Raw genomic sequence first — 14,009 nt, forward strand, 5'->3', positions numbered from 1 at the left:
CTTATTGCTCTCTAAATGCTCTGGAGGTATTGTTTGTATTTATACCAACTCTTTCCTAGGTTGAAAAACTTCTTAATGGAAGTTTATTCCCTTTAAAAATGATGTGTTTCTTTCTGTCCTATTACACTCACATGTCTGCTAATTGCATCATCAGTAGGTTCCTTATTAGGAGCATTAGAGTTCCGTTTCTCTCTGATCAGTGGAGGATCAAGTTACTGAGGCATGATGCACTATAGGCTGGACCTCTAAGCTGGCAAATATTGAACTATTTTAAGTGCATCTATTTTCTGGTCCAGTAAGTTTTTTGTTGGGTTAAATTAATTAAACTTGACTTCATGTTACAACCTAAATTCGCCTGTCCATATTAGAGAACACTTCAAGGTAACAGGCTCGGGAAACTAAGGTATCCAAGGATACAAGCTGATATATTTCTTTGAGATTCTATTTTAGTCCCTTACTTCATGGGCAAGGTTTGATTTGTTACGATGGGTCACTGATGTGCTCAGAAAACTGAACTGAAGGGAAAGAATTCTTTTCTTTTTCTCTCATGAGTGGGAGACAGAGCTCCAAGCTTGGAGGATGGGAATTCTTTGCTCATTACAAGCAAAAAGGGAAAGGTAAACTGTACTGTCAAGATACAATCTAGTTGGGGGTTTAATGATTCCATCCCAGTCAACCATTCTTTAATTTCTGGACAATTTTCCCTTCATTTTGAGATTATTGTGAATTTGTCCACTGAGTACCTAGCCTTAAAGAAACCCATACTGCTTCTTGAGACTATGAGACAATATATAATGTTCCCCAGTTGAGCATCAACTCTGTCCCCCACCCCCATCCAAGGAAGAAGTATGCAGGGAAGTCCGGGATAGAACGCGGGTACAAGGGAGAAGGGTTTTAGGTGCCACCTCCCCCAGTTTCAATCCATTCTCCCATAGGAAACAGTAAACAGGTGCCCATGAGGTGCAATTTCTCAGCACTTCCATGGCTTAAAAGAGAAATTGATACGGACGAGACTGTACAAGACTTTAATACTCCACTCTGAACATAAAAAGAGAGTCCCACCATATGGATTTTACAAATGATTCTTTAAGACCTCCAGAATGCTCAGGGCAGAAGCTGTGCAGCCATCGAAGTTGGAATGGGTGAATCCATCACCGCCGCATATCAGCAGAGGATTGAGATGAAGAGTCATTTGGCCCGGACAACTGGGGACAGCCTGTGTAACCTGAACAAACAAAACAAATGGAAGACAGAGTCACTGATGATTCACAATCATCAGTCACAATCCTTGTAGGACAACTCATAATGAGGAAGCATAATCAATCAATCAATCAATCACATTTATTGAGTGCTTTCTGTAGGCAGAGCATTCATTCATTCATTCATTCATTCATTCATATTTATTGAGTACTTATTGCAGAGCACTGTACTGAACTGTGTTTGGGAGAATACAATATAACAGAGTGGGTAGACATGTTCTCTGCTCACAACGAGCTTACTGGTCTAGAGGAGACATTCCTTCTTAAAGAAACAGAGGCTCCTCATACTTAGAGACGAAAACTACATAAGAATTTGGACCGTCAGTAGTGTAGAAAGAATATTCAGCTTGTCTTTAACACTGTAATACACACAATTTTTCACTGGAAAGGACAGACGAAATTTTGCTTTCAAATTCTATTCAAATTCAAAACCCCCCGACGGTTCCACATCCACCTCCGCATCAAAAACTCCTTACCACTGACTTTAAGGCACTCAATCAGCTCCCTCCCTCATTCTTCACCTTGCTGATCTACTACAACAACCCAGCCCGCGCACTTCACTCTTCTAACACCAACCTACTCGCTGTACTTTGAGCATGTCTGTCTCACCATTGACCCCTTGCTCACATCCTCCCTCTCCCTCCCTATTCATATTCAAACTACCCTTTCCCCTCCTTCTAACCCCTACTAAAATCATATCAACTCTAAGAGAACATCCCTGACTAAGTCCTCATTTATCCTGTTTGCCCTCCATTCTGTGTCACCTAAGCACTTGGGTCTTGATATTCACTTGATATTCACCGCAACTCCAGCCCCACAGCACTCATGTATGCATCCTTATATTCAGCCAATTCCCCTATCTGTAATTTATTTTCATGTTTGTTGGTTTGGGAAGCAGTGTGGCTCAGTGGAAAAGAGCCTGGGCTTCGGAGTCAGAGGTCATGGGTTCGACTCGCAGCTCTGCCACTTGTCAGCTGTGTGACTGTGGGCAAGTCACTTCACTTCTCTGTGCCTCAGTTACCTCATCTGTAAAATGGGGATTAACTGTAAGCCTCACGTGGGATGACCTGATTACCCTGTATCTCCCCCAGCGCTTAGAACAGTGCTCGGCACATAGTAAGCGCTTAACAAATACCAACATTATTGGTCTCTCCCTCTAGATTGTAAGCTCCTGGTGAGCAGGGATCACGTTTACCAATTCTATTGTATTAATCAATCAATCAATGGTATTTATTGAGGGCTTACTATGTGCAGAGACTGATGTAAACACTAGGGAGAGAACATACCAAAGAGTTAGCAGACACGTTTCCTGCCCATAACAATTGTACTTTCCCAAATGCTTAATACAGTGCTCAGCACACATTAAATATTTCAAAAAATACAATCGATCGATTGACACTGGGCGCAGGGAGGGATCAGCGATGATCCCGGTTAAGGTTTAGGAAACCCTAGATGTTTGGGGTCCAGTGGATAGGAGTTTTGAGGAGTGAGGCTCCTATCCCTAAGTGGGAGAGAGGACATAAAAAGATCTTGCCATCTGAAGGACATGGAGAGAGTGAGACGGATACCTGACATGCCCCAAGAAGAGGCAGGAAAAGACCAGAAGAAATCAAGCCTGGGAAGTCTACAGGGAAATTCAAAGGGTTCTGGGGGGAAAAGGATTAGATCCAGGGAAAGGTAGTTTGAACTGGAAGATCCAGACCTAAATTCGGTTACATCAGATAAACTCATTGTGGGCAGGGTTGTCTCTCTTTATTGCTGTATTGCACTTTCCCAAGCACTTAGCCCAGTAGGTGCTCAACAAATACAATTGAATAAATAAACTCTAAGCTTCTCGTGGATAGGAGCAACCCTATTATAGTGTACTTTCTAAGTGCTTAGTACAGTGTTCTGTGCCTAGTAAGAGCTCAATAAATACCTTTGATTGATGGATTGATTTGAATTGTTTTATTGTCACCAAATTAAGAAAACACCGCACTTTGTTGATGTGTCAGATCGTGGTGGCAGCCTGCGATCTGGCTGGAGGAGAAGCTCCGGGTGGCAGAAAGCTGAGGGTGCAGAGGGAGCGTTCTGTCAATGAGCATCCTGCAGCCTGCCCAGGGACTGGCTGGGAGGCTATTCCCCGGTCAGCCCTTCAGCTCTGAGGAAACGTATGGGCTTCAGTCAAAGGGGAGGGGCAGTGATGGGGGATAGGGATTTGGGGTGCTGTGAGCAGAAAAGATCTGTTTTTCAAGAAAGGAAGAACTGGATGGCTTAAGGACCCGGTGGAGGCTACCAAGGGTCCCAACACTCCCAAAGTGATTGCGGGGAGTGTGATTGTGGGGATGTTTTTGGCTGGGATTTAGAATGTGTCTGTTGATTGTTCTTTTGTACTCTTCCGAGTCCTTAGTACAGTGCTTTGAACACAGGAAGCACTCAGTAAATACAACTGAATGCATAAATGAATGGATGAATTTAGGGCTGAGAATGCCTGGTAATGTCCCATCATGTATCCAAAGAGCTGGAGTGGTGGGAGGAGAAAAAAAACGGGGAGGGGAGAGAGAGAGAAAGAGAGAGGGAAGGAGAGAGAGACCAAGACAGAGAGACAGAGACAGAGAGAGAGAGTGAGAGAGATGACACTAAGGGCGGACAGCGCCTATCCACGTGAACAAATTTGTCTGAGTGGCTTGCATTACTTGCATGAAAAGTTCCTTTCTGTTAGACTGCATGTGCCCAGAAGTCCTGGAAAGCCTCACATTATTAAACGTACAGAGAATGATTTATAGAGCATTTCTTATCAAAAACCCAAATTACATTTTACATCTAGTTCCCATAAATTTAAAGTGGATCATAATGGTGACATATTTAAAATTCAGCAAAAAAATATAAGACCCTTACTACAATTTATTTTGGTGATGATGAAAGCATATTTCCTGACAGGGCGATCCTGGTACGGATATTTTCTATCCAGAATGTTTTTGCACGCCCTAATTTTGGATTCTGTTCAAAAGAGCAGGCAACACTTTCATTTCTGATAATCTCTTTAACCAATAGAAAACTCAGACTCATACCTACAAATGTCACCAGACTTCAAGAAGTGAAAATCATTTTCTATCTCATTTGTGAAAGGGAAAGAAAAATTATTTTTCTGTTTGGGGGAAAGTTCGTCAAGGTTTTCTTTGACTCCCATTCTGGGCAAGAAACTGTGCTTAAGACTTGCCCCGGGCAGCTGGGAGGAAGGCCAGTGCTAAGGAAAGGACAACTTTTCCCCGTTGGGCTGATCAGAGAAAGGTGGAATACCAATTAACCCAATGACTTCAGATCCTCTGGCATTGAGGGGCCGGTGTGGGAAGCAACATGGCCTAGTAGAAAGGGCCTGAAACTGGAAGTAACAGGACCTGGATTCTACTTCCAGCCCTGCTTCTCATCTGCTGTGTGACCTTGGGCAAGTCACCTCCCCCTCTAGACTGTAAGCTCACTGTGGGCAGGGAATGTTTCAGTAGGGAAAGTGTCTGTTTTATTGTGATATTATAATAATGTTGGTATTTGTTAAGCGCTTACTATGTGCTGAGCACTGTTCTAAGCGCTGGGGTAGACACAGGGGAATCAGGATGTCCCACGTGGGGCTCACAGTCTTAATCCCCATTTTACAGATGAGGTAACTGAGGCACAGAGAAGTGAAGTGACTTGCCCACAGTCACACAGCTGACAAGTGGCAGAGCTGGGATTCGAACTCATGACTTCTGACTCCAAAGCCCGTGCTCCTTCCACTGAGCCACGCTCCCAAGTTTTAGTACAGTGCTCTGTTTTTGAGGTTATGCTTCACAGTGTCTTTTAAATGTTACTTGACTTGCTCCTTTAATTCCTCACATCAGTTTTACATTGGTCAGTTGCTATCCAATATACCTACATGACCTGCCCAGTAATCATATGATGTTACAATAATAATAACTGTGGTATTTGTTAAGCACTTACTATTTTCCAGGCACTGTATTAAGCACACTGGGGTGGATACAAGCAAATCCAGTTGAACACAGTCCCCGTCCCATATTGGGCTCACAATCTTAATCCCCATTTTACAGTTAGGTAACGGAGGCACAGAGAAGTGAAGTGACTTGCCCACGGTCATACAGAAGAGAAGTGATGGAGTTGGGATGAGAAGCCATGACTTTCTGACTCCCAGGCTCGTGCTCTCTCCATTCCGCCATGCTCCCTCCCCAAGCATTGCTTTGGTGCTGGTAGACTCCATTCCTGGACTATGGGTTTTGTGACTCCACCTCAGCATTTGAGGCTAAAGGTTATGGAGCAGGCAGAGTTGATAATGACAGGATGGTTGAAGGAGTTAAAGGTGAGCTCTGTGGAATGGTGAGGTATGGCAGTCACATACACTTGGACACTTCAACGACACCTATTTCTGCTATTATGCAAGGTGTATTCTTGCAAGAATCTTTCCTGTAGAACTGACATGTGCTGACACCTTCATCTACATAGGCACCTACAGTTTCTCTGTAAACACCTCCTATAGAGCCCTACCAGGGTCTAGTTGTCAAAAGAATATTCCCTGGTTACACTCCACTATCTTTTTAAAAAAAATCTTAGGTGTTAAGCACTTAATATGTGGCAAACACTGTACTAAGAAGTGCTGTGATAGAGATAAGCTAGATAAATATGATTGATTGATTGACTTCTCTGTGCCTCAGTTTCCTCAACTGTAAAGTGGGGATTAAAACAGTGAAGCTCCTTGTGGGATCTGGACTGTGTCCAACCTAATTATCTACCCCACTGCCTAATACAGTACCTGGTGCATAATAAATGCTTAACAAGTGCTATAAAAAATAAATAAATCCTACTGCTTCCTTCTTAGTGTGTGAACCCCTATATGGGAAAAGCATTGGGTCCAACATCATTATCTTGTGTCTACTCAGATCTTAGAACAGTGCTTGACACACAGTAAGCATTTAACAATGACATCTATTATTATTATAATTAATATTACTGAGGAGAGGGAAGGAATAGCTGGCCCATATTGGAAGAACCAACCTTGCTGCATTTGCAGGTTTGGGTGCTTTGCTGTGAAATTCTAAAGGAGGCAAGATGTGGGACAATGAAGTCTTTTCACATAGGTGAAACTCACTCAATCATATTTGTTGAGCACTTACTGTGTGTGCAGAGTGCTTAGGAGAGTACAATATAACCATATAACAGGGTTGGTAGACACATTTCCTGCCACACTGTACTACGCGCTTGGGAAAGTACAGTATAACAGAGTTAGTAGGCACCTTCCCTGCCCACTACAATTTACATAATGAGGGCATTATTTACCAAACCACAATCTCTTTAGATACGACAACCTGCCACTCATTTCAACCACAGGGATGAACCACAGACTAAAAGAAAGACATCAGAATTGAAACAACCTTATGGGACCCCAGACTCTTCCAAGAAACTTACATGTTTTTGAGAACTGGATCGGAAATGCTATTTGTCTGGGCCCTGTGCAGCCCAAAATGTATCATATGACTCAAAAGCCCAAATAGCCTTATATTTAAGCAGGACTCATATACTCTGAATTTTCAGGATGGAAAAGTGATTTTACTAGGTAAAACATATTCTCAGTCTCTCGCGTGCTCTCCTCCCCCCTACCTTCCTGTGAGGCTGTGGGCATTTTACTGAGTTTTTCCTGAACTATCTTCTGGGAAGCTTCCACTGAAAAGGAATTCCTCGATGAGTGAGTATGGGAGGATTGTGGAAGTAAAGGAGGTTGGGTTCATTTTCTTCTGGTTGTTGCTTTCCACCTATGATGGCCATGAGGAAGGGGAGGTTTCCCCCTTTTGGTTTGACTGTTTCCTGTCATTCCAGCTTTGGACCTTCATTCCAGCAAATTTAGAAGGGCATTGAAGCTGGAATCAGCAGCAGAAGAGCTGGCATGAGGAGAGGAGAGGGTGGAAGAGTGTTTCAGTGATGCTAGGGCACTCAGACTTGAGGCTGCCATAGAAAATAATAACAACAACAATAATAATAATAATAATGGGATTTGTTAATACTTACTATGTGCCAGTCACTGTTCTAAGCACTGGGATAGATACAAGATAATCAGGTTAAACACAGTCCCTGTCCCACATAGGGCTCACAGTCTTAATCCCCATTTTACAGATGAGGGAACTGAGGCACAGAGACATTAAGTGACTTGCCCAAGTTCACACAGCAAACAAGTGGCAGAGCCGGCATTAGAACTCAGATCTTTCTGACCCCCGGGCCCGGGCTCTACCCATTAGGCCACGTTGCTTCATAGATCACCTCCCTGCCCAAGCCCCAGCCCAAGCCCCAGCCTACACCTAACCTCTACTTGCAGAGAGGTGTGTTGGAATTGAGAGTGATTATTTAAGCAGCCCTTAATAGGTCCGGTTAGAGTGAGGTCTACAAATTAAAATCCCCAAACTGAATGACAGCCATCGGCCAGATCATGTCAAACCTAAAAGCTCTCTCTGGATCACACAACTCCCCTCCTGCTCTTGCCCTGTTCCCATTCCTACCCAAACTCTGGGAAAAGCAAAAACAAGAACACCTGTTCCTCTCGTTTTCTCTCCACCAACTCTCTTCTTGATCCAATACAGTCGGTCTGTCAGACAGTACACTACCATCAGGCTTCTAATCTCCTCATTCCACTGAGACTGCATGTCTTAAATCAGTCAATTTATCAATCAATCAATCGATCAATCACACTTTCTGGGTGCAGAGCACTGTACTAAGCACTTCGAAGAGTACGCACAACAAATCAGAGTTGGTAGAGCACGGGCCTGTGAGTCAGAGGATCTGGATTCTAATCCCAATGCTGCCACTTGTTTGCTTTGTGACCTTGGGCAAGTCATTTCACTTCCTCTGTGCCTCAGTTACCTCATCTGTAAAATGGGGATTAAGACCGTGATCCCCAAGTGGGACAACCTGATTACCTTGTATCCACCCCAGCGCTTAGAACAGTGCTCGGCACATAGTAAGTGCTTAACAAATACCAGCATTATTATTATTATTATTCTCTGTGCCTCGGTTCCCTCATCTGTAAAAGGAGGATTAAATCCTACTACTTCCTACTTAGAGTGTGAGCCCTGTGTGGGACAGGGACTGGGTCCAGTCTGATGATTTCGTATCTACCTCAGCGCTTAATACAGCTCTTGGTGCATATTAAGTGCTTAACGGATACAATTATAATAATACTCAAAATAATAAACTACTCCATCCTAGCTATACTTTGTTATTTAACAAATCAGTAGCGATTGCTGAGTGCTCTCTGTGTGCACTAAACATTTGGGAGAGTATAATAGAGTCAGTAGGACACGATCCCTGATGTCAACAAGACTCTAACCTCCTTGTGGGCAGATATTACGCCTACCAACTACTGTACTTCCCCAAGTGCTTAGTACAGTGTTCTGTACACGGTAAGCATTCAATAAACAGGATTTACTGATTGATTACAATCAATCAGGGAGAGAGACACTGAGATAAATTACACATTGAAGGAAAAAGGGGATATGTACATGAGCTAATGCTTAAGTATGTACATATCTGTAATTTATTTATTTACATTAATGTCTCCCTCCCCCACCCCGCCCCCAGACCATATGTTCACTGTGGGCAGGGATTGTGTCTGATTATTATTGTATTGTACTCTGCCAAGTGCTTAGCACAGTGCTCTGCACATGGAAAGTATTCAATGAATATGATCGAATGAATGAATGAATAACAGGACATCCACGGAAGTGCTCTAAGAAGTTGAAAATACTTAAGTACTGAGGTGGAAACAGAAGTGAAGTGGCAGTTTGGGGGATATAAACTGCAGAGCTTAGAAATCTATCGCCAAATGTGGTTTCAGAAGGATCTCGAAGATTAATTAATCAATTGGTGGTATTTATTGAGCGTATCTTCTTCTCCCACCAACTCCAATTACTAGTCACCATCATCTACCACCCCTCAGGCCTCACCTCCAACTTTCTGAATCATTTTGATCCCATTCTTACATTCCTTCTCTCTTTCTCCTTCCCTCCATTGATCCTTGGAGGCTTCAATATTCCTGTGGATGCCCCCAATGACCCTTCCGCTGTCCACCTCCTCTCACTCCTCAACTCCAGTGACCTCCTGCTCCACCCCACCTCATCCACTCACCAACTTGGACACACTCAATCTCATCATCTCTAGTACAATCCCTACCCTCACCAACTCTGAAAACCGTCTATCTGATCACAAACTCCTCATCTGCCTTCTCTCCTACACACCCGCTCCTCACAAATCTGTCCTGTTCCCCCAAAGAGACTTCCAATCTCAATGCACACCAATTTTCTCAAGTTGTCATATCTCATTTAGTCTCCAAACCCAAAATGCCTTCCCTTGAGCCACAGATTGATGCCCTCAACACCACCCTCTCTACACAGCTCCTTTCAATTTTTACCCCATCTCCCTTCTATCATCCCTCTCCAAACTCCTGGAAAAAGTTGTTTATAGTGGCTGTCTCTACTTCCTCTCCTCAATTCTCTATTTGACCTCCTCCATTCTGGGTTTTGCCCTCTTCATCCCAAGGAAACTGCCCTGTCAAAGGTCACCAGTTACCTCCTTCCTGACAAATCCAATGGCCTGTACTCCATCTTAATCCTCCTCAATTTCTCTACTGCCTTCAACACTATGGACCACCCCCTTCTCCTTAGGAAACATCCTCTAGCTTTATCTTACTAACCTTATCCTCTCCTGGTTCTTCTCCTATCTCTCTGGCGGCTCATTCTCTATCTCTTTCACTGTCTCCTCCTCTGCTTCCGAACCCCTAACTGTGGGAGTCCCGTAAGGCCCAGTTCTGGGTCCACTTCGATTCTCCATCGACACCTACTCTCTTGGAGAATTCATTCGCTCCCTCAGCTTCAATTATCATCTCCTCACAAGAAGATTCCCCAAACTACCTCTTCAGCCCTGACGTCTCTTCTTCTTTGCAGTGCATTTCCTCCTGCCTTCAGGACATCTGCACTTCGAGATCATCCTCTCTGCCTCACAAGTTTATAACTTTTTCATTATTCTCTACTCATCTCCCTCATTCAGCCCACATATTCATTCTGCTAGTTTGAAAACTCCTCGAGGGTGGGGATTATGTCTTTTATCTCTATTGTACTCTCCCAATTGCTTAGCACAATGCACTGTATTACTGATTGATTTGTTGATTGATAATTCTAATAACTGCTCTATCACAGTTTCGTCTCCAATGATTGGGCTAACCATGTAAGCCTGCTTCTTTGGGGAATTTGTGGAAAACAACAAATCAAATTAAAACACTTCATTCATTCAATTGTATTTATTGAGCACTTACTGTGTTCAGAGCACTGTACTAAGCACTTAGAATGTACAGTTTGGCAACAGGTAGAGACAATCCCTGCCCAACAATGGGCTTACAGTCTAAAAAGGTGGTGGTGATGGGGCACCATAAATACAAATGTTAAAAATAATTTAAAAAACTAGTTCAGACAATCGGTTTGGCATTTAATTGTCTTTCTGTATCCACAGAGTGACCAGAGCCAAAAGGCCATACCATAGACACCCCCAATTGAATAGAAAATGTATCCATTTTTGCCCCTGAGATTGCCCTGAGGGATGAGTTCTCTGTAGAGTCCAGAAAATCCTCTTCACCAGCAGAGGTTCAGGGAAGGGGTAGATAGTTGGAGAGATGAGAAGTAGTTCTTCCTGGTCCATGTAACCAAATCCCACAAAGCTTTATGTAATGGGGAAATTTTTCCAAATTAGAATTCCTCTTCAGTGGTCTGTACTGGATTGTTCATTCTCAGTTTAGTACAACTCCTAGTTGTTTCATACAATTCTGTCTAAATCAATTAATTACCTGCAACCAAGCTGTTTAATCTTTACTGTTAGATCTGCATATATTTCCTCCAAGAAGCTACGGAGAATTAAAAAGAAAGGAAAAAAATATCCAGAAACCTAACTGAACATGTGTTAGGCACCACCTTCAAATCGTACATGCATTCATGGGTGAAATTTGTTCAACTTGCTCTCTGTATACATTTCTCAGTTAAGATGCTCTCTTATGGAATTCCCAAGGTATTTATTTTAGCTTCTATTATATGCCTGTTTACAGAAACATAGAGTAATGTAAATAAATGAAGCAGAGACCACAGCAAATGCTGATGTGAATGGAAACGACTGTTTACATGTTTATAGATATGGAATTGGTCCAGCCTCTATAAAGGGATAGGCCCACAGATTTATGTCAACAGTGTAAAATGCTATCTATCGCATAGCAAGCTTCCATGACATATGAATGAAAGAGGAATGGCCGAATGTAGCTGAGTTTTAAATATTTCAAATAGCGCAAAATGGTTTGCATTCGAGACGATCCAAAACGCACTTCTCTGAGTCTCTCTCCCTTCGTTTTTAAAATCCCCTTGGATTTTAATGAAAATTTAATCCAAATGTTTCTGATTCATTTACACTTAACTCATCAAAATGCAGTTTCAGAAAAGCTATTTGATGTCCAAAAAGCTTTTTGAGCACTTTTTATAAGCTTTTAAATTCCCTTCTCCTTAGAAACAGGAAGCTACACGCTGCCAAGGGAAAAGGAATTCAAACCCTCAAAAATTTGAGATTCCCAAGGTTCAAATGGTTTCTAGACTCAATAGAACGAGTTCTCCCTTTATGAAATCGTCTGAAAAAAAAATTTCTCCCTTACTTTTCAACGCCACCCCCCCACCCCCCACCCCATTTGCATTTCTTTTTAAGTAAGGAGCCACTGATACTCTCCTACTGGGCCCTCCTCCCTATGGACGGTCATTCTGCCTTTCCCTCTTGCCTGTCCAGTTCTGCCCTCTGCCAGCCATATTTCCCCAGACTAAAAGGATGAGTGTAGCACCCTCTTGTGCCCAGAGACCCTTCTCCTGAATCTTCAAGAGGGGTGCCTGCCCTCTCTCGCATCTCACAAGTTTGCTGCAGAGAAACTACCCCACCATTCTGCAGATTACCTGCTGTTATGGCCATTTTTCTAACCATAGGATCTTGCTCTCTTCTTTCTCCCCAAGTCTGCTAATTCAGCTAAACATACTGGTCAGGTCACTCTCGGCTGTCATCATTTGGGACTTTCATTCATTCATTCAATCGTATTTATTGAGGGCTTACTGAGTGTAGAGCACGGTACTAAGTGCTTGGGAGAGTACAATACAACAATAAACTGATACATTCCCTGCCCACAAAGAGCTTACAGCCTGGAGAATTCCTGGATGGTAGCACTAAGAGCCTGCCTGAATCCACTTTATTAAATCACATCCCTCACTCACCCTTCCCACCCATCTAAGGTGTGGCAAAATATAAGTTTATATCACCAGCACCATTCTTCTCCAACAGAAAGGACAGAAAGATGGGTAAACTATATGTATTTAACTAAGTATCTTATCTATCTATATATCAATCTCTCAATCTCTAAGCAGAGTGACTTAGTGGAAAGAGCACAGCCTTGAGAGTCAGAGGTCGTGGGTTCTAATCCGAGCTCTGCCACTTGTCAGCTGTGTGAATTTGGGAAAGTCACTTAACTTCTCTGTGTCTCAGTTACTTCCTCTGCAAAATGGAGATTAAGACTGTGAGCCTCATGTGGGACAATCTGATGACCTTGCATCTACTCCAGTGCTTAGAACAGTGCTTGGCAAATAGTAAGCGCTTAACAAATATCATTATTATTATTATTTACCCCAGCACTTAGTACAATGCCTGGTGCAAAATAAGTGCTTAACAGATACCATTAAAAATAATCTCTATTAGTATCAATCTATAGTCATCGATCTCTCTCTATCGATCTCTACTTGCCAAGGATTGTCCAGATAATTGGGAAAATGCCCTGACTTGGGCCTTTGGGGGATTTTTGCAGCAATCTTCCTCCTCAGAGCTAGTGGGCATCAAGACAACCTTTCCACCGGGACACTCCTCAGCACCCCAGGCCATATTAGGTATGGGCTGGGCACCTTTAGTCACTTTCTCAACGAGGGCCTCTGGACATCTTCAGCATGGAAGGAAGAGCCACTTGGATACCCGAATGAAAATGTCGACTAAAATCAGCTCAACAAGAAGCGGCTCACATGAGACACATGCATAATAATAATAATGGTATTTGTTAAGTGATTCCTTTGTGCCAGGCACTGAAATAAACACTGGGGTAGATACAAGCAAATCAGGTTGGACACAGGCCCTGTCCCACATGGGGCTCACACTCTTAATCCCCATTTTCAAGATGGGGTAATTGAGGCACAGAGAAATGAAGTGCCTTGCTCAAGGTCAGACAGCAGACAGGAGCCAAGTGGCAGAGGCACGATTAGAACCCAGATCCTTCCGTGCTTTAACGACTAGACCATGCTGCTTCTCAAAACCTGAAGATTATCCCTGGAGGCAAAAGCCTACTCCACAGCATATTCATAAATAAATATACTTACATGGGCTGGGGATGAGCTTTTTGAAGCTGACCATAAATAAGTCTTGATGCATCATTAAGAAAGAACCACAGGATTTGATTCCTTCCACTGACATCTCATCTGGGTTCCAGAGCTCTCCATGCTGATTCTCAGGTAATGGATGTTTCAGTGCTTCCCAGTGGAACTGTACATGTGTCAAGTCTGGCAAGAGCTGTTTAAACAGCTCTGTGACAGAGACTTTCCTCTCAATTACATCCTACGTGTGCCCTGAGTACTCATGAGAGTCCCCATGTGAATAAACAGATTTTTTTTTTCACTAGTTAATCCCTTTTCCAAT

General features: G+C 43.0%; 1 protein-coding gene across 1 annotated transcript in view; it reads right to left on the minus strand.

The window, feature by feature from the left end:
- Positions 1–1,009: 1,009 nt before the first annotated feature.
- RNLS (renalase, FAD dependent amine oxidase) overlaps positions 1,010–14,009 on the minus strand; it is a 290,569-nt gene continuing 277,569 nt past the window's right edge. The window contains 1 exon segment of the mRNA XM_029059819.2: positions 1,010–1,225. Coding sequence (XP_028915652.1) covers positions 1,073–1,225 — 153 coding nt within the window. The 3' untranslated portion in view covers positions 1,010–1,072.

The sequence above is a fragment of the Ornithorhynchus anatinus genome, chromosome 3 (assembly GCF_004115215.2).
Source record: "Ornithorhynchus anatinus isolate Pmale09 chromosome 3, mOrnAna1.pri.v4, whole genome shotgun sequence".
NCBI lineage: Eukaryota > Metazoa > Chordata > Mammalia > Monotremata > Ornithorhynchidae > Ornithorhynchus > Ornithorhynchus anatinus.